The 26,787-nt window shown below is 41.0% G+C and overlaps 1 protein-coding gene across 1 annotated transcript in view; it reads left to right on the forward strand.

Annotated features, from left to right (window-relative positions):
- The window catches only part of TMOD2 (tropomodulin 2), a 51,969-nt gene extending 25,997 nt beyond the window's left edge, over nucleotides 1–25,972 (forward strand). The window contains exons 6-10 of the mRNA XM_045812143.2: nucleotides 1,469–1,599; nucleotides 2,916–3,023; nucleotides 10,835–10,978; nucleotides 16,296–16,440; nucleotides 18,362–25,972. Coding sequence (XP_045668099.1) covers nucleotides 1,469–1,599; nucleotides 2,916–3,023; nucleotides 10,835–10,978; nucleotides 16,296–16,440; nucleotides 18,362–18,396 — 563 coding nt within the window. The 3' untranslated portion in view covers nucleotides 18,397–25,972. The remainder of the gene's footprint in view (nucleotides 1–1,468; nucleotides 1,600–2,915; nucleotides 3,024–10,834; nucleotides 10,979–16,295; nucleotides 16,441–18,361) is intronic.
- Nucleotides 25,973–26,787: the final 815 nt, after the last annotated feature.

The raw sequence follows: 26,787 nt of genomic DNA on the forward strand, positions 1-26,787 counted from the left end.
AAGGGTATAAGGTCTGTGTCTAGATTCTTTTTTTTTTTTTTTTCCTGCATGTGATTGTTTAGTCTCTCCCAATGTCTCTCCATTTAGTTCTTTTTTATTTTTTTCAATAAAGTTTTGTGGTTTTCCTCATATAGATCTTGTACGTATTTTGTTATATTTATACGTATTTCATTTTCCATTAATTTTTTTTTTCAAATGGTGGTTCTTTTATCAGTACGTGTAGGTTTGCCTCATTCTTTTAATGAATAGGTAGCAACTTATTATGTGATTATGCTATAAGTTATTTAACCACTTTCACACTGATGGGCGTTTTATTTATCATTTTGTCACAAGTAATACTTCAGTGAACATCCCTGAATATATGTCTTTATGTATCCAGGCTATTTTTTCCTGTAGATTAGATTTCTAGATACATAATTACTGGGTCAGAGAGTACCCACATTTTACATTTTGATAGGTGAAGCCAAATGACTCCCAAAAAGTTCGCTTCAGCTTACATTCTCACCAACAACATAAGATAATGCATTGTACTCCACATTGTTGCCAGTGGTACATGTTATCTCTTTTTACAATTGTTTGCTAGTTGAAAGGTATTTCATTTATTAAGGACTTGTTATATTTTTGATTGAGTGGCAGAGACTCTTCTGATCATCTTGTTTGTTCATTTTTAGTTGGGTTGTGTACTGATTTGTAGGAGCTCTGTGGATATTGAGATATTAACACTGTGTATGTTAAATATATGCTGCAAACATTTTCTGTTAACTGCTCTTGAGAATTGTTCCGTTTTGCCTTTCTGTCCCTTTCTCTTCCCGTATCATTGTCAAAATTAAAGCTCCAAAATGGATATCAGAGAAGGGTGAGGTATGGTCAAGAGGCCAGAGAGGGCACCTGGCTGGCTCGGTCAGTAGAGCATGCGACTCTTGATCTCGGGGTCATGAGTTTTAACCCCACTTTGGATGTGGAGCCTACTTAAAAATAATAATTAATTAATTAATTTTAAAAAAGATTCCAGAAGAATAGTCTAGTTTGGGAAATGAAGAGACTGTCTTTCTTTTTTGCATCTCAGATCCCATAGTTTGATTAGTATAGTCTGAAAGTGGTCCATATGCAGCAGCAATAACTGCCCGTGGATTTGGGGGTGGGGTGGCTGGCGTTTGATATAGGGCCCCCTGAACTTTTGGTTCCATGTACATCAGCTGCTGAGCCTTCTTCTCGTGGCAGTTGAGAAACATCAACCTTTGAAACTGTAACTCAGAACCATGCCATTCCCATGTTTGCTTAGTTGAGAATAAGCTTTACTATCATTGCTATTAGAGTATTATTAGAATCAGAGCATGGGAAGGAAAGGTCATTTTTGAGGAAGTCATCTCTGATTTTGGCAGGAGACCCCTTACATTTTTGCTTTTAAAATTAGAATTTGTAAACGTAATAATAATGATAATAAATTAAATTAAAATGTGTGTGTTAGATGTGGTCAAAGGTGAGAAGGTCAAGCCAATATTTGAGGAACCACCCAATCCTACCAATGTGGACGCAAGTCTGCAGCAGCTGAAAGCCAATGATTCCAGCCTGCAAGAAGTCAACCTCAACAACATTAAGGTATTTCATTATGATTATTGTCAGTCGCTTCATTTATCATGAGAAAATTTAATGGCGATGACCGGTTGCCTGCTTTCACACCTGTTTCCAATCCCTTGTAGTCACTGATTTTAAGACAAGATATCCTCTTCAAAGGAAGAAATTTTTAAAAAGTGATTTCTGGAATTCTTTGGAAAGAATCATAGTATTCGCGTTATATACAGAATATTGGTTATCTACTGCTGGGTAATAACTCCAAAACCTAGAGCCTTAAAGCAACAAACATTTGTTATGTCACGCAGTTTTTGAGTAGCAGGAATCTGCACTTAGCTGGGTAGTTGCGGCTCAGGATCCCAAGTGAGGCTGTTGGTAAAGTTGTCACCAAGGGCTAGTCATCTGAAGGCTTGACTGGGACAGGAGGATCCACTTTCAGGATGGCACACTCACGTGGCTGTTGGCAGGAGGCCTCAATTTCTCACCCCATGGGTCTCTCCATAGGGCTGCCTCAGTGTCCTCGTGTCATGACTCAGGCAGGCTTCCCCCAGTGCAAGTGGTCAAAGAGAAAAAGAGCAAGCAGGAAGCCACAGTGCCTTACATGGCCTATTCTCTGAAGTCACAATTGTCACTTCTGCTTTATTCTATTTGGTAATTAGTCATGTTACTCTCAAAGGGAGGGGAAGGAAGGGTGTGAGAGAGAGAGAGAGAGAGAGAGAGAGAGAAAGAACATCGCCTGGCATCTATTTTGTTACTTCTTTTTGGGCCAACATCTGCCATGTAATAATAATAACTGACTTGGCTTGAGTACTCACCATGGGCCATACCCTTTGCTAAATCCTTGAAATTCATTACAGTAGTTCCCTGTTATCTGTGGTTTTGCTTTTCGTGGCTTCAGTTACCCTCAGTCAACCACAGTGCAGAAGTGGGCAATCTTCCCGCCATACTGTCAGAAGATCAGTAGTAGCCTAACCTTCCACCACGATGCTTACGTCATGCACCTCACCTCACCTCACCCCATCACACAGGAATTTTATCATCTCACGTCATCACAAGAAGAAGGATGAGTTTAGCTCTATTTTGAAAGAGAGGCCACATTCATATAACTTTTATTATAATATACTGAATCATTGAGCCTTACATCGAAAACCGGGGATGTACTGTATGGTGACTAACATAATATAATAAAAAATCATTATTAAAAAAAAAAAATTTTTTTTTAAACTAAAATAAAAAAATAAAAAAAATAAACCCATAAGGTATTGAAAAGCTGTGAGTCCTTGACTTGGGGTAGGAGGAGCTACAGAATGGTTTATCAACTGTGTATGTTCTCCCCGTTGTAGAACATTCCAATTCCAACCCTGAAGGAATTTGCAAAAGCTCTGGAAACCAACACTCACGTAAAGAAGTTCAGCCTGGCTGCAACCCGGAGCAATGATCCCGTCGCGATTGTGAGTAAAATTTTAGAAAAAAAATTTTTTTAGAAATATAACATGAGGGCACCCGGGTGGCTCAGTTGGTTAAGCAGCTGCCTTTGGTTCAGATCATGATCCTGGAGCCCGGGATTGAGTCGGGCATCAGGCTCCCTGCTCAGTGGGGAGTCTGCTTCTCCCTCAGACCCTCCCCTTTTTCGTGCTCTCTCTCCTTCTCTCTCTCTCAAATAACTAAAATCTCTAAAAAAATAAATAAATAAATAGATAAATGAATAAATAAATAAATAAATATAACATGAAAGTATTTAATTCAGTAGAAACTGTCTTTAATTTGTTTTACCAATTAACAATTTTTAAATCTGGCAAATATATTTTCTTTTTTTTTTTTTTTAAGATTTTATTTATTTATTCGACAGAGATAGAGACAGCCAGCGAGAGAGGGAACACAAGCAGGGGGAGTGGGAGAGAAAGAAGCAGGCTCATAGCAGAAGAACCTGATGCGGGGCTCGATCCCAGATCGCCGGGATCACACCCTGAGCCGAAGGCAGACGCTTAACCGCTGTGCCACCCAGGCGCCCCTGGCAAATGTATTTTCTACACAGTTAAACAGAATCAGTTATACTGAGACAATAAAACAGAACCCAAATGTCAGGCACTTTGAATTAACTAAAATTTTGTGAGCACTACACTTTTAAGTGAAAGAAATAAGATTGGATTAGTCATTGAGCTAAATAAATATTTAGATTTTGCTCTGTGCTTAGTACAAGTTTTCTGAAACTTTTGTATCTACATTAACATTCTGTCACAGTCCACGGTTATTATAAGACCCCCAAGTCCTACAGGAGCTCAGCACATATAAAAGTATATTTCATTTTAACCTTTGAAATGGATTAGTATGTTTCAAAAATATTTTAAACAGCCAGATTTTAAAACCTTTTTTTGACACCGTTAACCAGAATATGAAAAAAAAAAAAAAAAAAAAACACCAACCAACCAAAAGCCCTGTTCCTTCCACGCATTTCAGGTAATTCAGCTACATAAGGAAGCCCCTGGGCCCAAGTAAGTACTACAACTATTACCACCGTCGATGTTATTACTATTAATAGCTAACATTTCTTGGGTAATTAGTAAACGCCAGCAGTAAGCTCTGTGCTTTACACATATCAGCTCACCTAATCCTCACTGTAATACTATGAGGTATGTACTATTATTAGCTCCCACTTGAACAAATGAGTGGTCTGAGGCTCAGAGAGGTTAACTCTCTTTTCCAGCGTAACACAGCCAGTAAGTGGCACCACCAGGTTTTTCTGGTTCTACAAGCAGCATGGCTTAGCCATCAAGCTCTGCTATATTTGTACACAGAGCCTGCCTGTCATACATTTGCTAAAATATGTCAATTTGGGGAGCCTGAACATCAGCCTGTGGTTCTGCAGCCTCTAATGCTCAGCCCTTGAATGAAGCTAGACAAACAAGTTTTCTTGACTTGATGATGTGATTGAAAGTAACATGTCTGTTGGAAGACCTAAAATGGCATGAAAAACAGGTAACATGGAGGGCGCCTGGGTGGCTCAGTCGGTTAAGCATCTGACTCTTTAGATTTCAGCTCAGGTCATGATCTCAGGGTCATGAGATCCAGCCCTGAGTCGGGCTCTGCCCTGGGCGTGGAACCTGCTTAAGATTCTTTCTCTTTGGGGTGCCTGGGTGGCACAGCGGTTAAGCGTCTGCCTTCGGCTCAGGGCATGATCCCGGCGTTATGGGATCGAGCCCCACATCAGGCTCCTCCGCTATGAGCCTGCTTCTTTCTCTCCCACTCCCCCTGCTTGTGTTCCCTCTCTCGCTGGCTGTCTCTATCTCTGTCGAATAAATAAATAAAATCTTTAAAAAAAAAAAGATTCTTTCTCTTTCCCTCTGCTCCACCCCTAAAAAAATAAAATAAAATAAAATAGTAAAATAAAGTAAAATAAAATAATAAAGACAGACAACATGAAAGTGATGACTCCCTATCACAACTGCTGACACAGAGTAGATGTTTGAACAACACTTGTCAAATGAATGAATGAACATGACCTCCAGCCTCTCAGCAATCAAGAATATTTCTATGCTGACCATATCATATATAAAATAAGAAGTCATGTAAGAGGTACTGAGCTACAGAATTGATGTTTTCACCAACAGTTATTACATATGTAAATGCGTAAGTTGAAAGCAGTTTTGAATTTGAAACCTATCATTAAAATAGAAAAAGAGCAGAAAGGTGAAATTAACAATTTAAGGATTTTTATCAGTATATGATTTTTATAATCTCTGTCGTTCAGATTTGTTTTCACTAAAGCGAAATATTCACAGTACATTTTGTATGTGAGTGACTAAAGGGATGAATGAGGGAATTATTTGTCACTTCAGTATAATATATTACAGTAAAATTGCAGGGATGGAAATAGGTTATAGTCCATTGCTGACACCACTAGCAAATAGTCTAACTCTTCTACCCGGTCAAATAGATAGCTTGCTAAATGGACTAAATAAATTCCAAATCTAACAAACTCTTCGATACTCTTTTTAATGCAACAACTATGTGTTGATTGCATACCACGTGACAAGCCCACCACACAATTGGAAGGAATAGTTGGGTGTGAAGAGACCAGCTTCTCTGGCCTGATTCCTAGATGGCTTCCTATGGTCCAGCCTTCAACCTGGCTGCCCTCAGGTGGTTCTCCTTTCAGCCATACGAAAGTCGAGAAAGAACTTTTCTGTAGGTTGAAAATCGGTCGATTACCCCAGAGGCAATAGAGATCTTCAGACGGTGATTATGACTAAACAACTCGCTGCAAAGAACTAAAGATGGGGGCGCCTGCCTGGCTGACTGGCTTGGCTGATACAGCATGAGGCTTTTCATCTCAGGGTTGTGAGTTTGAGCCCCACATTGAGTGCAGAGATTACTTTAAAAAAAGAGAGAAGAAAAGAATTAAAGATCAGTGTTAAAGCCAAGAGTTTCAGAAACTTTTCTTTTTTAAAATTCAGAAACAGAGGGGCGCCTGGGTGGCTCAGTTGGTTAAGCATCTGCCTTCGGCTCAGGTCATGATCCCGGGGTCCTGGGATGGAGTCCTGCATCCCTGCTCAGCGGGGAACCTGCTTCTCCCTGTCCCTCTGCCCCTCCCTCTCTCTCAAATAAATTAAATAAAATATTTTTTAAAAAACTACAGAAAATAAAGTTCAGAAACATGCAATGAGGCACTTGTGAGATTATTGTGAACGTAGGCAAATTGTGAGTATGTGACATGGCATTATCCCCATTCTACAGATGAGGCAACTGAGGCTGATAAAGTTTGAGTAACTTCACTAAGATTACACAGCATGTAGACGAGCCAGGAAGTGCATTTAAGTGACCTATAATCAAGTTCAGTTCACCGTGCCCCGAGCACTTCCATAGAACCACATCTCTAGCAGGGACCAGAGAAAGTCCAAATACATTAAAAAACACTTTTACTATTAACAATGTTGCCACATAAAAGTCAAGAGTTTAGGACAGCACTGTCCCTAACAAATAAAATGAGAGTCACAAATGTAAGCCACATATATAATTTTATATTTTTCTGGTAGCCACATTCAGAAAAAAAAAAATAGATGGAATTCATTTTAATACTATATTTTTTTTTTAAGATTTTATTGATTTATTCGACAGAGATAGAGACAGCCAGCGAGAGAGGGAACACAAGCAGGGGGAGTGGGAGAGGAAGAAGCAGGCTCATAGCGGAAGAGCCTGATGTGGGGCTCGATCCCATAACGCCAGGATCACGCCCTGAGCCGAAGGCAGATGCTTAACGACTGAGCCACCCAGGCGCCCCTATATTTTATTTAAACCAGTATGTCCCAAGTATTATCATTTCAAGATATAATTTGAAAATGTAATAAGGTTTTTTCCATTATTTTTTTCATTCCGCATCTTTGAAATCCAGTATGAGTTTTCCATTTACAGCACGTCTCAATGCAGACCAGCCATTTTCCAAGGGCTTAAGAGCCACATGTGTCTTGAGGCTATGCTTTGGATGGTGCAGGTTTGGACAATGCAGGGAACTGGATTTCCATATAATCCTGTAAATTACAGAAAGCAAACCCTTCTCTTTAAAAATGTATTTCCACTGTAACTATATAACATTTAAGAAATCTAGTCTTTGTTTTACTGATGTTATCCCCAGCACATGTAATAGAAGCTTAAATATTTGCTGAACTGAAATTAACTTGGGCTTGCAGCCCAGGGTTATGTTTGGCTGGGTCTCCCCTGTTTTGTTCAGAATGAGAAAAGTGTTTTCTCAAGTTTAAAAGAAAGTGGCAAGATCCTGGCTACTTGCCAGGAAGTCCTGCAACTTTTTTTTTTTTACAAAGGCCTAATTGCTCCAACATTTTGTTATTCTGATAATGAACGTAAATCCTGAAGCCGGGAGCGTCCAGAAGGAAAAGCCTGATGCGTTTCCTCCTGATGCTCTAATTAAAATGTGTACGTTTAATCCTAATTAAGGACCTAGCAGTGAATAAATGCACTTTGATTTACGTGGTGTACAATAATGTCAGTCCAAATCTTCGAGCTTTCTTTGCAGTTAAAGCAACTGCTTGACTAATACACAGGATTATTTTTCTAGACTGGTGCTTCTCAACCCGGGGTAATTTTGCCCTCCGGGGGACATTCGGCGTTGTCTGAAGATATTTTTTGGTTGTCATGTCCAGGAAGGGTGCTGTTGGCATTTACTGGGTCTCAGAAGCTGCTAAATGTCCTGCAGGACACAGGACAACATCCCGCAACAAAGAATCCTCTGGCCTCAAACGTCACTGGTGCCAAGGTTGAGAAATCCTGTTCTGGTCCCAAGTTAGATTCCTTCTCTTCCTTCTTCCTGTGTTTTCTACCATAAAAACAATTAAAATAATTAAGAAGTTCCTTGTTCCATTCCCCAGAACAATCAGTATAAGCAATTTGTTTTTCATTCTTCTAGTTGTTGTCTTTATGACTTTAGTCAAAATGGTTGTCCATCCTGGTGAACATTAATCACCCAGAGAGCTTTTTAAAAATACACAGGTCCAGGGGCGCCTGGGTGCCTCAGTCGTTTGGGTGTCCCGACTCTTGGTTTTGGCTCGGGTCATGGTCTCGGGGTGGTAGGATGGAGCTGTGTGTTGAGCCCTGTGCTCGGCATAGATTCTGCTTGTCTCTCTCCCTCCCCTCTGCTTCTACTCTCTCTCTCTTTCTCTCTAAAATAAATAAATAAAACCTTAAAAAAAGAAATACAGCAGTCCAGGCTACAGCCTGAGATTCAGATTTCATTCATCTGGGGTGGGACCCAATGCTTTATATATTTTAAAGCTTCTAGATCATTCTAACATGGAGGCAGAATAGAAAACCCCTGATATACATACTTTTTTGGTTTTGATTTATCATCTTAGATAAGTTTTGTTTCTCCATTAGAAAAACTGAGAGCAGTTCTATACTCTGCCTTCATCCCTCCTCTTTTTCTACCTACGAATTTTGGTTATTTCATTATTTTCACCCCTTTCAGCTTTGTATATTTTAAGCCCTTATAGTCTATGTTTTGTATATAGATTAATTGCAAACATTTAAAACTCTTGACCAGTACTTACAATTTCCTGGCTGTGTAAATGTATAAATCTCTGTTTTCATGGGCCTTGCTGTCTAGTGACCAATGCTGCTCTGAGTCTTGTTGCTTTGCAAATACTTTATCATTTCTTACTAGAAACTTTTAGAACTCTCTCTTTTCCCTTGGAGTTCCAAAGTTTCCCTTGTATGTGCCCACTTCTTAACTCATTTTTCTGAACATCCTGTGGGTTCTTTCAGATGAAGACTCATAACTCTCTGCAACTCTAGGAAATTTTTTTCCTATTTAATTTTTTCCCTTCTGTTGTCTTTTTTTTTCTTTCTCTTTTCTCTTTCTGAAACTCCTACTAACTGAATATTGAACTTCTGTATCTTCCCCCATATCTTTCAACATTTGTCTCCTGTTTTCTATCTTTGTCTTTTGACTCTACATTCTTGGGAATATCCCCAGATTTGTGGTCTACACTCACCAACTTGGTCTTCAGCCATGCTCATTTTGTCATTCTGGATGTCCAATACTTTTCTTTATTCCAATGTAGTATTTAAACTTTTCAGGACATTTTCTGGTTCAAAGTCCTCTTTTTTTTCTCCCCACAATAGTCCAGTATTTATTTTATGGATACCATGTGGGGTTTTTTCTTTTTCTTTTTTGGTGGAGAGAAGAGGGAGAATAACAATTAGAGTCTTTACATTTGCTTCTGTTCCCTGAGTAATCTCTGTTCCCTCTATGTCATGTTGTCCTATTTGGTTAACTTGGCTTTTCTCTTCCATGAGGTTGGTTTTCCTACAAGGTCTGGCAGTCACCGGTTGCCAGACTTGCATGTAGAGAAGGAGGTTGTTTTATGTGAACCAGGGTCATTTCCGCAGCAGTTGTATCGATCTGTTTCACCAACAGACCTGTCCCTCAAAAGGAAGGCCCTTTCTGTTTCCCATTTGTCACCATCCAACAGGCTATGTATTTTATTGATTAATTTATCAGCTGTCCTCTTAAGAGATTTTTGTTTTCTCTGCTGCTAGCACACTGTAGAAGCCCACTAAATAGTCCTTTTTGATTGAATGAATGAATGAATGAATGCTTTTGTAAGCAGGCAGGTGGTTTGACTGGCAGCCCTCTCTGAAGGGTGTGCATGAGAAGCTGACAGGTGGCTGGGAGTCCCGCACAAGTCTACAGCTAGGAGGGCTTCACTCTGGGAGGGGTTCATTTCTGGACATAGCTGAGGTTTCTCCCACACCATATCTGGTGGGAGGTCTGAAGGTGCCTCTGTTTCTACATGGCTTCCATCTCAGCTCCTAGCCTCACTAGAGGCTCTTCCTGGGAAAGTTTTCATTGACTGTGGCCGCTGGCCCCGTTATTTTTTTTTTCCTGGGAAGCTGCAGGGAGGGGCGATGTGCTCTCCATCCGCTCTAGCTGTCTCAGGCAGTTCTTTAATGAGATGCCCCAATCGGGACTTACTCTGGCATCTCAGGCAACAGCTTTGTTTGTGGTCATTTCTCCACCGATCTGTCTTTTTTTTGTTGTTATTTTGGCAATTCTTCAAGGGAATGGCCCTCTGTTTTGTTTTGTTTTTCTTACACTGTGAGAGTTCCAGTCACTTAAAAATGACCTCTTTTCTTCATGCCAGTGGCAAACTTTGGGTGCAAGGGGAACAGGCAAGTGCATGTATGTATCTCTTATTTTGAACTGGGGGTCCCCCGTGGGTTTGCCACTCGGAATGGTGGTTATATTCCAAAAGTTATTTTTGAGGAATTCTGATTTATAGATGGCCTGAAGTAATAAGACTAAATCAGTAGTGCCCACATGCAAGTCAACAGTGAAGTTTTTTTATCCATTCATAGGAAAAGGGACAAAATAAAATAATTCTGAGATCATGTCCTTTCTATATTTCTCCTAATGTTGAAATGTCTTTTTCTCAAATAAAACAAAAACAAACACACACACACACACACACACAAAGCAAACTGATAATGATAACAGATGGTAGTGGGATTTTACTCAACGTCCTTATCTAACACAGTTGGTAATCCTGTGTCAGGATTTTTTGTCTTTGTTTTTGTTTTACAGGTATGCAAAATTCCTAAGTCTGGGCCGCTGGACTGAATTATTCTTCGTTTGATTTGACTAAGTTTTCCTTTAAGTACACAAAAAACATCTGTGTTTAATTTGGGGCTGGGGAGTTCAGTAAATAAATCTTCAGAAGCATTAATGGTTACTTCTTTTTTGCATAATAAGGCTTTTGCAGATATGCTGAAAGTAAACAAGACCTTGAAAAGCCTAAACATCGAATCCAATTTTATCACTGGGACCGGGATCCTGGCCCTGGTGGAGGCATTGAGAGAGAATGACACCCTGACAGAGATCAAGATTGACAACCAGGTATGACTCACAGGGTGCATGTGAAGGGGGGGGCCACAAGGCAGTGAGTTGAACGCCAGAGTTCTGTGACTCAAGTCAATGTTCCGCTTTCCTGTAAGCTACAGCAGCTGCTGGCCTGTGGAGGGTGTGTGGGAGCGCATGTCAGTAACAAACGCGATGTACAGTGAGGCAGCCCAAGACAGAAAGGGCCAGCTCTGCCCCAGCCCTGGCTAGTCGGCCACCAGGTGAGGAGGAGGCGGGGCCGGAGGTGTTGCCGGCTGCTTTGCGTGGCATCACTCTTGCTTCCTCACAGGAATCTCAGCCAGTCCTGTCCCAGCCTTGCTTGTTGCGTCTCACTGGGACTATGGCTGCGAGGAGAAAGCAGACTGGCCATGCCCAGAGGGAGACTCCCGGCTCTGAGCAGAACTGGACTCCTGCAGCCTGAGGCTGGCCACAGAGCCTGGTTAGAGGAATCCTGGTTCTAGAAGATGGTCTGGCTTGGAGGAGCAGGCCACACCCACAGTGCAATCAGTCTCAGCTCTGTTGCAGTGTTTCTTAGGTTCCCATCAGCAGCCAAAGCAAGCTGCTTGTCTCTAGGGCCACATCTTCCTGAACCCTGAAGGCCTTTTCCCAGCATCCGCCTGCTGTGTTTCCAGTTGCTCTGCTGGCTTCCGCTGGCTCCTGCTGTCCGACAGCAATTCTCAGTTCTCAGCATGGTGCTGTGCCCCGCCCCTTTCAGTACAGGGAACCGTCTACCATGGGACTCGGTGAGTCTGAGAGGTCTAGACACGGTCTAGTGGGCAGAAGGGGCCCTGCGATGGCCCAGGAAGAGGAGACAACACAGAGACCTGTGCTGTGAGCATTCTCCCATGGGGAGGGCGCTCACTGAGAGTGCCCCCTGCATGTCCGGAAATTCCCTAGTCTAAACCTTCCAAGAGCTGATAGAGCCCTAGGATTCTACCCAGGACTTTTCCTTAAGTATGGAAACCCCCGGCAGGTCCCCCGAACAGCTCTGCTATTCTTTTTGGCTAGTTAGGACATGGGGGCTGCTTCAGTGCAGGTCCTCCACCCCTCGACTCCTCCAGAGGCTTGCTGCCAGGGGAGCAGGGGAACCTAGAGAAGACAGGTGCTCCTTTACTCTCGCCCTCCCCAGAAGGGACACGTCACCAAAGCAGCTTTCCCAAATGCATTTATGGGAAGGGGTATGCACAGCATCCAGACCCCCTCAGGAAGCTCAATGCCCTGTATCCTGGTGTGTGTGCAGCCGCTAGTAAATTTAAAAGGAGGCATCAGGGAGTGGGAGAGTAGGAAAATGAGCCAGAGAGAAATATGAACTGAAAGAAAAGAAGTGATGACTCAGGAATATTTACCAAATGCACTAGTGTAAGAAAGAAGTTAAGTGAGCTCTTAGCATATTATTTCCAGGACACCTATGACAGAAGTGGATACCTTATTCCAAAGTGTATTTAGCCTCTTATGTTGGTTTAGGCCATTATGAAACCCCATATCTGAAGTAGTGTTCCAGATACTCTGTTCCTAGTTCCTTGTAAGATACCACCTGGTTAGGACTGGCAGATAAAGTACAGTTAAATTTGAATTTCAGAGAAACAACAAATAATTTTTAGTGTAAGTATGTACCATGAAATATATGGGACATGCTATACTAAAATATATACATATTTCTTTTCATTTATTGAAATTATTTATATTTATTAATCAAAATTCAATTTTAACTAGGTGTCCTGTATTTTTTATTTGCTAAATCTGGCAACCCTACATCTGGTGAATGAGCTGGAATCCTGAACATTGAGTATCGAGCAGCTTTTCATAATGCATGTGAAGAAGACCCTGAAATACAAAGCCAGAATCTGCTCTCTTAAATTCCCCTTACCTCAACCTTATCACCCCTCTTCGGTCATCTGGGATGGAATTGTGTCGTTTTTCCATTTTATTCGCCAGTATGCCTCTGAAATAGCTTCTTTACACTTGCGACAAGAAAGAGGATGGAGACTTTCTAGAGCAACTGGAAAAATTCTTTGCTTTATTCCAAGGAAGAGGAAATTCAGAGTAAAAACTTGATTTCAATCCAAATTTTGTTTTTCGACTCATAGGCATAGAAGTAGACCTCAGTTTCCTCATCTGTGTAATGAAGGATAAAATAATCTGTAAGACCGTTTCCTCAGGCAGGGCCAGCAGCTGAGACCAATTTAGCATCCTTGCAGCAGACAGCTGCACCGAAACAAAGGCCTGCTGAGAACCCGTCACTGGGGCGGGCTGCCGTGGCTAGGCTCCAGGTAAATAGGTAATGATTTAATCAGATGCCCCATGTGAGAAGAACAATCGGTGATGCATATTAATGAAACAGATGGGCAACTGCTAAATAAATTTGAGTAAACAAAAAAGGTAACTTAAAGAAAACAGAAGAAATGTATGCTTAAACTTGTGTTTCTCTTTTGCCTTTGTAGTTAGTGACTTATTAAGGGGAAACATAGGCAAATTACAAGAAATTTTGGCCTCCGTTTGTTGCCCTGGATTTATATAACACAAAAGACCTCAAATAAAAAGACCCAGGCTGAGAAAGAAAGGTGCCCTATGTTACATTACGTTCTCCCCTTCTTTTCTATGCCCCTCGCAATACGCTTTTCTGCAGCTCCTGCATCCCTTACTACGTAGCCATCAGCAAGCCCATCCTGCATGTTACCCAAGCATGTTACCACACAAAGGTGTGAGATTTGTGAGGGGTAGTAAAGGGACTTTATGTCATCCCTCCCCATCAGCCACATCCACCGTGAGCTCCTTCTGCCCTTGGATAGCACTACTTGGCTCATTCCAGGGGCATACGGCATAACTATGGCGGCCCCAACCCTAGCTCAGGTCTCAATCCCTAGTACAGCCCACTGTTCGAAAGCGTGTCGTGAGCTAAAATTGTTCATGGAACTGTGAGGTCAGGATCTCTTTTTTTGCTGCCTCTCCCTCCCATTAGCTTAGAACGCTAATCTCTACACTGGATACCCAGAGTTATTGTCTGACTGGAAATACCACATTTTGTTAATTTCTTGGGGAGAGACTGGTTTGACAGGTTGCTGGGTGAAAAGAAAGAAAAGGAGCAAAGAATTAGACCTTAGGACTCGCCTAGAACAAAAAAGTTTCTCCCTAAACCTTTCTCTTTCATCTACTCGATACTTAAATTTTCCAAAATTAAAAGGTGTGTTTTAAAATATAATAATTCAATCAAAATTGCATGGTGCTGGCACAGAAATAGACTTGGCAGAATAATGGATTGCAGAAACACCTCCAAGTATACCTGAGAATTTTGTAGCAGAGTTCCTCCGTGAGGAAAAGATAAAGTGAAAGAGAGTGGGACACTTTCACTAGCATTTTGGAACAAGATGAAGTTGGGGCTCTATCTTGATTCTTATACTAAAATTCATTCCAGATGAAATGAAGATTTAAATATGAAAATATAGGGGCGCCTGGGTGGCACAGCAGTTAAGCGTCTGCCTTCGGCTCAGGGCGTGATCCCGGTGTTCTGGGATCGAGCCCCGCATCAGGCTCCTCCACTATGAGCCTGCTTCTTTCTCTCCCACTCCCCCTGCTTGTGTTCCCTCTCTCGCTGGCTGTTTCTATCTCTGTCAAATAAATAAACAAAAATCTTTAAAAATAAAATAAAATAAATAAATATGAAAATATATGAAATCATAAAATGGAAGAAACCAAAAGGATTTCTGATAGAAGAAATCAGAAGAGCCTTCCTAAACATGATATAAAATCTAGGAGATTGATATAAATTTAGCCATATGAAAATGAAAAGAGAATCAAAAAGAAAGTCAAAGACAAACTGAACAAAGTATTTTCAACACATTTGACAAAAGTCTAATTTCCTAATATATAATAAACTTACAAATTAATTTAAAAAAAAAAGGAACCATGGGCTGGTAAAAAAAAAATACACAAATGACAGAGATTGGTAGTTTCCAAAAAGAGAAATACAGATGCATAAGAAAATTAATTGTTCTTATTCATACTTTGAGAAATGCAAATTAAAGCAAATAAATACAAGTGAAATATAAATCTTCACCTATTAGATTGACAAAGGGGGGAAAGATTGATAATATCCCATGTTGGCCAGGGTAGGGAAAATAGTAAATCTCAAACACTTATTAGCAGGAGTAAAAAACTGTCATACTTTTGAGGGTAAGTGAGTAATATATCAAAATTTGAAACATGCTTACTCTTGGGCCCAGCCCTAATTTGCCCTACAGGCAAACTTGCAGAAATGTCCTAGGATATACTGTGTGTGCAAGGGAAATTAATTGCACCATTGTTTGGAATAGTAGAAATGAAAAGTAGAAATGGAAAGGTGTTCTTAATATTAAATGAAAAATAAAAACACGTTTCAGAACAGTATGCTGATATACTCCATTTATGTGAAAAAAGCATACATGTACATATTAGGTAGACATATGAATGCATAGAAAATGTCTTAAAAGACTACATACATATGCCAAACTGGCTTTCTGTATGGGGAATGGAAATACTGGGGGAAGGGAGCTTTTGTATTTTATACTTTTTTTGTGTGCTTTTTCTAAATAAGCCTATTCTTTTTAACTTAAAATTTTTTAATAAATATATTATGGAAAAATTGGACTTTAATTTTTGTTAAATTTTGATTAATTTTAAATTCCTATATTTATATGCCCTTTTTTAAAAATTCTTTTAATTTTTTTCTTCTGTCTCAACTTAAAAAACAAACAAAAAAACACAAAAAACCTCTTTCACCAACTTAAAAAACGGATTTTTCTATAGCCCAATAACCCCTTCAGTGTTTGATAATTCTCTTGGCCATGGTTCAAATCACAATGAAGCTTCTTTGGGATCTCCTACTGAGACTCTGCTGAAAAAGAATGGCCAGCTGGTTGATGAACTTTAATTATTTTTGGATACGGATCCAAGAATAGAAAATTCAGGAATCGGATTGATTGCTGTAAGACAGTTTCACTACTTAAAAACACCCTTTGTTTAAACCATGGAAACTGGGGTAAATTGGAAACACCGACTATTAGCTTTGCTTTAATTTTACGTGTGGAATCATCTTTTTCTTCATAAATAATTTGCTTAGTGTTTTAGTTTAGTGTGCCAGCAGATATGGCTGTCTGTTGGATTTTGTTGGTCTCAAGTGACGGGGAGAAAATATCTCAAGTGACTTTATTCCTTTCAATGTGATACTTTTGCCCCTTTACCTTTTCGTCCAGCAAGTAGCTGTGTATCTCTCCCATGCCAGTAACTGTTTCCTCTTTCTTCTTGGTCGTCCCGTGTGTGTGTCCGCACCTATAACCAGAGACAGCAGTTGGGAACAGCTGTGGAGATGGAAATTGCCCAGATGCTCGAGGAGAATTCAAGGATCCTCAAGTTTGGCTATCAGTTTACCAAGCAAGGGCCTCGGACAAGGGTGGCAGCCGCCATCACGAAGAATAATGACCTGGGTAATGCAGCCCTAACGTGTGCTGTTGGCAATTAGAAGAGCAGGATGACTGTTTATTTCTCCACTTCCGATGCAGAATCTCACAGACATCATTCCACCGGCGTTTGGTGTCAGCCCTTGATCAAAGGCACATTATTACGTTATCCTAGGAATTCTCAACAGTTTCACAGTGTTTCAATTTTATTGTAGCATTCTCTCAAGAACCGTTTGTTCTTTTTTTCCGGACAACCTTTGATTTTTGCTTGATTTCCTTTATGAATTTGGTTCTCCTTTACTTCTTACATGTAATCACCCTATGTTGTTATCTGCACCAGAAGATGGATGCAGTGACTTGGAAATTCCCAGTTCACTTATGTTTGACCCCTGACTGCGCTTTTGCACTTGGGTTCGAATGCGGTTATGTCTGATACTTTGGTGATTTCCATGTGAAGTAAAGTAATGGAGCTATGTTATCAAGGTTAAACTTAGAAGTAGCCTCTTCAGTTAGCCCCTCTTTAATTTTTCCTGCTGCCTAGTCTTTGCTGAGGATCCGTGACATTTCTTCTGTTAGGATGAGAGGGGGCATATCCTGGTCAACCGCAGTGCAAAAGAATAGGACAGATTGGGAAAGCTTAGTCTGGGCACCACTCAGTCACCTGAAGCAGCATGGCAAAAGGCCATCCAAGAACAGACAGTCACTTGGCAAGCAGCCAGCCAATAGCAGAGCTCGGTCCTCAGGTTGAGGTTCAGGGACAGAATGCCAGGCCTTGGACAAGAGAACTGGGCACGGTGTTCCGCCAAGTAGAGTGCTGGCCACGGGGAGGATTCAGATCGTAGACAAGACAGAAACCAAGAGGTGGAACTGGAAGGGGCAGGTAAAGATTAGTGTCCTTCTCCCTGGCCAAGCATGCTCAGCCAAGTTGCTAAGGCCCAGGCGAGGCAGGTTCTGTGGCCTCCAGAGCCTGGCCAGGCATGTGGCAGTGCTTGCCGTTGGAATGTAGAGGATGAGGCTAAGAGGGCAGCCCCGCATACAGGGCTCTGGGGAAGGGCGGAGGCAGCAGTCAGAAGGCACCTAGGAAAATTGCAGGGAGTCCACAGCTGAACAACATGGAGACAAAAGAGAAAGAGGCAAAAAGAAGAAGCTTGAAGTAAATGGGGAAAAGATCATGAGCCCAGGAGTGGCAGCTGTGGGCTATAGCTTTTGTCTCATTTTCTGCGGGCTGGGCTATTTAAAGTGGAGACTTAGGGCAGGACCCCAGCCAGGGCACCTTTTTGCCAAATCCAAGAGGGTTAGAGGAACTCTCTTCCTATCCACCAGCCAGGCCTGCAGGTGGAGAGGTGAAAGGGGGAAATGGATTGCAGAAACTGGGAATGGACAGTCAGGGCCACTTTTTTGGTACTGAGTACCCACTCAAGGGAACCTTACTCTCTGAGTTTGCCTGCCATCTGAATCACCGCTTCCAAGGGGGGGTTGTTTAAAGCAGGTTTAGAAACTGTGAACATCTGTTTGCAGCTCCTCCTCGTTTTCAAGCCATAAGCAGAATTCATAGACTGTAAGCGTGTCATCCTGGGGAGTTAAAGCCAGCTAGGGGTCAGGTTGCACAGAGGCTGAGCTGTGCTGTGGGTAAGTGATCATGGAAATACTCAGAAGTTCACTGTTTCATGGGTCTATTCTGGACCTGCTACTCCATAGACATTTCTACCATTCAAGTTCCCAAATATCAGACATGACTTTATTTAAAATGCAAATTCCGCAAGACACTAGATTATTATATCATTTCCATTTATACCATGTATTGGGTAATTGAGTATGGAAATTTAAGATAACTATATCCTTAAATGTGTGGGATTGCTGTTCGGGGTGATTAATGTTGTTTGTCTGGAATTTAAGGACCATCCCTCCCATTTATCGTTTTTCTTCCCTGTCTTTATTTCTCACCTAGTTCGTAAAAAGCGAGTTGAAGGAGACCGAAGGTAAACTTCTGCAAGAGGAGGCAAAGTTGCACCATGGTGGCCATTTAAAAATAAGCAAGCAAAAACTCTTCTCCTTTCCCATCAGGACCATTTTATCCAAGGTTGTGCATTTCCGTTAACCACCCAGCTAATAATTTAATTCTTGTTCTTTTTTAGCACTACTTATTTATCTTGGATTTTTTAATATATACAATTGTCTCATTTGCTCACGGGCACTTCTGGCAACTCACACCAGTGGACTTCAGCAGATCTTAGTGGGTAACAGCAATCGAAAATTACTTAACCACTTTCATATTGGGTTGTCTGTCTTTCTTACATGAACTTTTTTTTTTAATCACTGAAAGGAGTTTAGTATATACGTGTATTTGTAACTGTGATTATGATAGAGGCCTATCTCTGTTTACATGCGTAGCTTTGAGTTAGGCTAAATACATCAGAAGTATTTTTCTGACCACATAAGAAGTTAGTATTGCCAATCTTCACTGGGTGAGAAAATGTGACCAACTTGGCACCAATTCTCCAGAAAATCACTAAATGCACATGCCCCACTGTTTGAAGAAGTGTACTCTGAATGCACGCGTCCCGCTCTTTGAAGATCAGTGGTATCATCTTCCTGAAAGCAAGGCAGCGTTATCATACTTTAACACAGCATCAGCAAATAAGTCTGAAATAGTAACCCATGAGTAGTCTTCAGGGCAGACTTACAGGCAGCAAAATTATTTAGCACACCTACCTTTATTGATTAGTCAACATAAATTCGATCTTTAACATGACTCTAATAGATAACTTTTTACAAAGCTGTTTTAAACTTCTCCGGACATGATGGGAAATTTTTAAATTTTAGAAAGAGGCCAGCTTTTAAAACAGTACATTCCTCAATAAAACAATAGTAATTGCACCTTAGTCAGAGTTGTCGGATACATATGATTGCATCATTTTGGCAAATTTTAGAAGCATGTATTGCTTTATCTTTAGTGTGACAAGATCACAGAACGAAATGTGAATGTTCAAGGTACTTATACAGACGTTTGTGCCTCTGGCATGATCTATCCAGACTTCTGCAGACATCAGGGGAAAAATGTGATTTATCGCTTCTCCAAATGTTTGTCTTCTCAAGGACAAAGCCTGTGAACGTACAACTGAGATGATTGCGTGGTTGCGTGCAGTGACTTTTCATCTAGCCGTGTGACAGTGTGATGCTAAGGAAACACAGGACTACAGCGTTTGGCGCGAGCTCACAGGCCTTGGATGACAGTCAGTGCCCGAGGCTGTCCTTGGTGGCGCTCTGACACTGCCTCAGGCACCTCTCCCTCTCTCCCTTTCTTCTCTCTTCTCCCCTCCCTTCCATCCAGCTCTTTCTCTTTTCTCTTCTTTTGTCTGAAATTCTGAGCCTTGTAAAGGCAACATCCCTTGTGCTGGTGACACCTGGAGCTAAAGAGATTGCTGACTCAGAAGAAGATGGGCCCACGTCCGAATTTGTTTAGTTACTGAGTGTTCCTGAGTCACTTGATAGTAGTAAAACAAGCTAATGGGAAAACACTGTGTGCAGTATTCTGGTTAGCCCGTAAAACACATGGAATCTGGTTAGGAGAGAGAGCCTTCATAAAAGTGGACATTTTCCTGTATTACAAGAACTCACATCCGTATCTCTAAAATCCTTTGAAACGTCTCATTTTCTTGACAATATTTTACATTTTTTGAGGGAATAATGAGCAGAATATGTTGATATATTTCGAGTCCTAGCAGTCCTTGAATTAGCTTCTGACTTGATCTCTCTCTCTAAAAAACATGGTAAATACCATTTGATGGTTTTCAGTTGGTTTTTCCTTCCCCCTTACTCATTTAGGTGTGGTGTGTTGAAGCCAACTCATACAGGCTTTCCAATTATTACATTTTCCAGAATTTTGCAAACTTGTTGTTAAATACAGCCGTTATTAAAAATTAAATGGCATGCATTTACAATTAAATTATTTTAAAAACAAAAGTAATACTCAAAAATACCTTTTAATTTTCTTTGCTCTTGAGATCATTCAGACCTATTGTGTCTGTATGAGACAGAAATACTGCATAATGATGTACTGTTGGGCATCTCTTTCCAAGTCAGAAGTTTAGGACTTCTTGCTGGTAATTTGAACTTGGCGATAATGGCAGTACTTACATTATGGAAATTAGCAAATGTTACAAATCAGGACATCCCCCCCCCCCAGGTTGCTGGTTGATGAACATTCATCAGCACACCACAGGGTAGAATGTACACATTTCTTTTTTTGTATACAAATGTTTTGGTTACCATGTTGCCAAAGGGAAGAACCTTTCTCTTCCGCGTCTTTCTCCTTCTTTAGATTTGTTGTAGATATATTGTAAGTGCTGAGTCCCTGACAGGCCCTTCAAGTCAGACTGTTTCCTTTCTTTCCTCACTCGCTGTCTTCCTCGCCTTCCCCTCTATGAAATCCTGTGTCCCACAGAGCGTTCCCTGCAGCCCCAAGGACTGGGCGCTAACGCAGTTCCCGACAAACTCTGGCAGAAAGCAAGAAAAAAAGTCAGAATTTGATGGTGACTGTGCTGTGGTTGTTGATAGTATTAAAGCAAAATAGTGGGCTATTAACAAAATTTAGCCCTGTTTTTAGCTTGTTTTCACAAGCTAAAATAGTTGGGTCACATGTAATAGAATGTGTAAAATCAAATCTTTATTACTCATCAGTTTATCTTATCATTACTTGTGTTTTTAAAGTAGCTTGAAAGGTGACATTTCCATGAGTATTCACATATCAAAGATAACTATTAGAAGATAAACTTACATTTTGGGGACCGTATAAATCATTGAATTAGCCCGGGACTTCATTTTCCTGTTTGCCCAAAGTGTGTAAGTAGAAACTTTTTCATATTCCTGCACACGATTAACCCCTTACCATCCATCATGGTGGGGCATAATGTATATAAAGTATTTTTATATGTATTCATTTTGCCAAATACTATGTTTTGAGAGATTTGGCAACACCTGGACAACTGATTGAAGGGAGATAATCTCTCCCCAGACCACCTCCTTTCCCTTTCAGACCTGTACAGGCCCATGCTAGTGTCATATCACTCATCAGGACATGCAAGCTCATACACCAACACCCATCCCAGCACATGTGGAAGACGACTTTTTAGGAGAGAATTTGGAAGTCTAGAGATCACGTAACTAGTCCAGCACTGCATCTCCCCATCTGCCTGAAGCATGCGATGGAAGCTCTTTTATCCTCATTAACACAATTAAATGCTTTCCTTTCATCGTGGTAGGACATAATGTAAATAAGTGTGTGTGTGTGTGTGTGTGTGTGTGTGGCCAAATATCTAATTATCTAATGAGGTATGTGGCTACATCTGGACCACTGATTGAAGGGAGATGCGCTCTCCCCTGCTCCATTTCCCTTGTCCTTCTTAGCATTGCTGCAGGCCCAGGTTCAATGCAGATCACTCCCTGGAGCTGGCAGCTTAGGTCACCAACCACCAGATTTCACAGCATGTGTAGAAGATAAGTCTTAGGGAATTAGAAGCCTGGAAATCATTGTCCCAGCACCAAACTCTTCATACGCCTCAAGCGTGTAAATGGAAGTACTTTCATCTTCATCAACATGACTACGCCCCTTCCTTCCATCTCGGTAGGGTAAGTTGTATATAAATATTTTGTACATAAAGATCACCAAATACTGTAAGTGGTATTTGGCTAAAGCTGGACGACGGATTGAAGGGAGATGCTATCTCCCGGTCCCTCTTGCCTGACCCCTCTTGGAGCTGCTGTGGGCCTAGGTTAGAGAATCACTAGCCTGGAGGGGCACGGGCCGCTCGCCCGTCTTAGAGCACCAGTTCATCTTACGATAAAAGCCCATCTCCATTTAAAAACTCAGAAATCATCCCAATGCCTATACTCCTCAGAACAATTTCCCTAAGGGAAGCTTGGTACACCAAACCAAAAGAACAGCTGCTTCTCTTCCAGACAGAAATGTGGCCCCTGGCAGGGCACCAGCATTAGGGAAACCAGTGTGCTCTGAAGAACTACCATGAGAACTTTTCAGATACTCAAATCTGAAACTGGCATGAAGCATCAGCATGTTTAAATGTGGGGTAGCTGTTTAAATTTCCAAAAGAGTTTGCAGATACTTCCTCTTTTCAGGGATTTGATGTACTTAGCCCTCTCCCAGGCAGTGTAAAGGAGACAGAGAAAGCGTAAGAGTTCTGGATTAATACAATTTGATATGTGTTTCTGGGTTTTGGAAGTAGAGTGCCTTTTTGCAAAGTGGATACCATCTTTCTAGTTTGAGTATTGATAGCATCGGCGGAAGTGGGCAGGGGGCAGTAAGTTGTGAATACTGGGTTCTGTGGTATGTTACCTCTACTGGGTTGGAATTGTTTCAGCTTTTAAGTCAGGATCCTGAAGCTTCCTTCCACTCTTCCACTAATGATGCAATAATAGCTATTTTCATTTTAATGAGCAGAGAACAAAAAAGAAATGTTTTAGCTCTGCCTTCCAGTACCAGGTTCCACTTATTGCTCCTCACTTCAAATATCCCTGCCACTTACCAGACCATCCTCAAAGCTTAAGGACTGGGACACAGGCAAAGGCAAGGTGTGAGAACGCTTGGCAGCATCAGGCTGAGCCCTCTGGATGAAAATCATATGATCGGGCCTCCTGGCAACAAGCTTGAGAGAGAAGAGTACCCAGAACCTCAAAATGTATTTATTGTTTTCTTGCTCCCATCTCTAGATTAGATCGAATTTTGTTTTGTTGTTCAGAAGTTATTAAGTGGAGGGGCTGAGTGAGGTGGGGATGAAGATGGAAATTAAAGGTTTCCATTTGCTTAAGGGGAGAAGTAAGCTCTGCTCAGCTTCCGCCTTCCATCCGCCCATAACAGTAATGATTAAACATCCAGGAGACGGATGGAGGAAGTGTTTCAAAGTTTAAATCTGTACCCTGGCTCTGGGTACTGTTCTAGGAAGGCCACGCACTTTGCAGAACTCATGCTAGTTTTGTGATGCATCACTGACGTGGGAGAGGGTGAAGGAGACTGGACTTCTCTCTGACGTCTTCCGTGGTGGTCATTTCGAGCACACTGGCTCTGCTAGTCGGTATGGTGGAAGGGCACCATACTAACGGACTCAGAGGCTGACCCCTAATCCCATCACCAACACTTAGCAGGTGTATGATCATGGGCAATTCATTCAATTGCCTGACAATTATAGACTACATAGGGGGAAGAGCACTGGATTTGGAGTCAAGACACCTGGACACTTGGCTCCACGCTTTCTTAGCTGAGTGACTTCGGGGCAAGCCACTTAGTCTCTCAAGCCTAAGATTCTTCAGCTATATTATAATGGGGATACTATCTTCACTAACTACCTCACAGATTTGTGGTGAGAAAATAACCAGATAATGGGATGAAAACACTATACTGGAAAGGGCTATACAAAAGTGGGAGACCATTTTCATCATCTATTCACTAATGTTTTCCACTGCCTCGTAAATCTGCTTTATTTTCTTCTGAGCATTGAGTAGGAGCAATCACAGCATGGGTATGACATACATAGGGGACTGGAATTATTTCATTTTTAACACAGAGACGGGAGAGGTAGTTGATGGGTGGGCGCGTGTTGTATACGAGTGATGTGTGTGGTGGCGCATTTTCCTGGGTCATCTTGACAGTACCCCCAGGACATGGTCAGGGCCCTTGCAGTGAGTCTAAAGCTGGACACAAGTGGGGGAGCAAACAGTGATTAAGAATTGAGGGGAGAGTCTGGGGCAGTGCTGCCCTCCTGCCAGGCTCTGTCACCACAGGGGTAGGCTATGACTTGAGGTCTGACAGGAGACCTAGGAGCGAAGATTATCCTTAAGGCTCTAGCAGCTGTGTAACAGGCTCTAGCCCTGATAGTGAAGGGGAGAAAGTGTCACCTGTGAGATCAGCTCTCCCGGTCAGCAACTGCCTTGTTATCACCAGCAACCTTAGCCTTGTCAGTATTTTTGTGCTAAGAAAGATATCAAAACATGGCGTCACGGGACCTTCATAAGCGCGTGGAGGCAGGGAGCGTCTCATCAAGCTTTGTGTCTTCAGTAGCATCTAGTCAGGTGCTTTGTATATATCTGGTGCTTCATAAATGTTGCTTGAATTGAATTGTCCTCCCGCCCCGCAAGAATGATGCTCCATTGGTCATCATGTGATGTTTGGAAAACAGCTCTGATTTGGATGCCCGCTGTGTGTGACTTTGGGCAAGACTTTCCATCTCTCTTGTCTTCATTTCATCTGTAAAATGAAGTGAGTGAATTAGATGCTTTCTAAGGACCTTCCCAGCTCCCAAGCGTTACAATAATCCTGTGATTCTGAAGTTTTCATTGCCTCTGAGCATGCGTGAGCAATGCCTCTGTTGCAGCTCCATCCCTCTTCAGAAGGTTTTATATCCAGAGGAAGAGGTCTGAACATTCCACAGACAGTTATCTGTTCCTCTTCAGCAGTTTTTACTGTCTTCAGAAAAGGAAATTTTAAAATATATAATATTTTCTCCTCAAAATTGGTGGAGAAGAAGAGGAGGAAATGCAAAGAAGAAAACTGAGCACAGTAAACACAGCATGTTTTTCATAGGCTTTTACTTAAAGTGTGTGTGCGTGTGCGTGCGTGTGTTTCTGAGCACATATTGATAATGAGAGAAGCCAATCAGAAATACCCTGTGTAATTGAGACAAGCCGGCCGCGGTTTTAAAATTTCCCATGGATAATCTAAATGCGAATAGATAGGAATTGGCCATAGGGTGAAATGAGATGAATAGAAAATGTGCTTTTTAAGGAAGTTTTATTTTAGTACCAAACATTGCCAGTGACAATCTTTAGTTAAGAATGAAATTATTCTGAACTAAAATTCTTATCTCTGTCATTTTGGTTTAAAAAAAAAAACCCGCTATATTCATGGAATAATATTGATATTTTAATTAAATCTTTATCTTAATTCTGTTTCATCTACTCAAGGAAAACAAGCAGCATTTTTCATTGCATTTAAAAATGTAAAATACTTGCATGCCACCAATTGTAATATCTTACCAGTTTGGATGCCTGTAACGTGTGACCTTATGTGTACCTGTATTGTTTGAAGAGAACAAAGGAAATAATACTTTGTAAACTGTTTAAACTTATATTGGCAACATTTATTTGGCTAAGCAGTTATTGAAAATTCACATAGTCTCACTTTTCGTTTCGAAAGTTTTCAATCAAAGGTAAACATTCATTAGGGAATTAAAGACTAATTTGCCTTTTAAATGTGAAAGTGGACATTGTGGGAAATAAGTGTGTCATAAAGCAAAATGTATGAAGTGTGAAATCCTCTTACCCTGATAATTAATAGGAATCCCAGTGGGCACAAATAGGTGTAATGTTTGACCCTTTGGAATTAGCCAGCCAGACCTAATGCTAAGGTGAATGTATACTGTTTTAATTCATCAAGATCTTTCTGCTTTCAAAGATATGATGTATTCATTTATGCCTGGAATGAAGTTTCCAAGTGAAAATGTACAGAACATTAGGAATTAATAAACTTTCCTTTTAAAATGGAAGTAAAGACTGAATCTGGCTAATTTTTAGACACGTCATCTTTTTAAAATGAATGGTTGGCACCATGTTCTCATATTAGATGAGTACGTTTGCAGAAAGGACTATAAAGTGTCCTTATTATGAAAAAGATAAGAAGTAGATAGACAACGAGAAGTAGCCAGAGGGAGAAAGAATTCAGTATTAAAACAAATACGCACATATTTGGCTAAACAGTTAAAAATTGTTAGACTAGATGGGAGCAGGAATATAGATAATCCCAATGGGTTCATTGTTTTACCTTGATTTTTTTATGTTAACTTTGGATTTAGTTGTTTTTGTTTTTTTTTTAAAGCTATGCGGGATTGATAACACAGAACACTAAAAATAACAAAGTTATATTGTAAAGATATGCCCTGGAAAAACAAGAAAACCTATTTTTCCTGCCCTCCTGCTGAACTCTGCCCTCTTTGTCACTTAGACTGATGGAAAGGTCCAAGAAGCACAGAGGGCCCATGTCTAATTTCTGTATTTTCTGTTCCATACCTTCTTGTGCACAAGGAAGTATAGTAATTATTTTGTTTAAAGGATTCCTTCAGGCTATGGGGCTGTACTGAATAAAGCCACAGATATGCATTTTGAAGTCTGACTTGCCTAGTTCAAATCTCACTTGTCAGCTGTATAACTTTCCGTAGATTTCCTAGCCTCTGTTTCTTCACCTGTGTAATAGGAATCATAATCATACTTGACAGTAGTGACAATGGTACTATTATGAGGATTAATGTGTAAAACACTTAGAACAGTGCTTGACACGTAGCAGGCACTTAGGTATTACTATCCTAAACT

This window comes from Ursus americanus, chromosome 36, assembly GCF_024610735.1.
Source record: "Ursus americanus isolate L20-20 chromosome 36, mUrsAme1.1.p, whole genome shotgun sequence".
Classification (NCBI taxonomy): Eukaryota; Metazoa; Chordata; class Mammalia; order Carnivora; family Ursidae; genus Ursus; species Ursus americanus.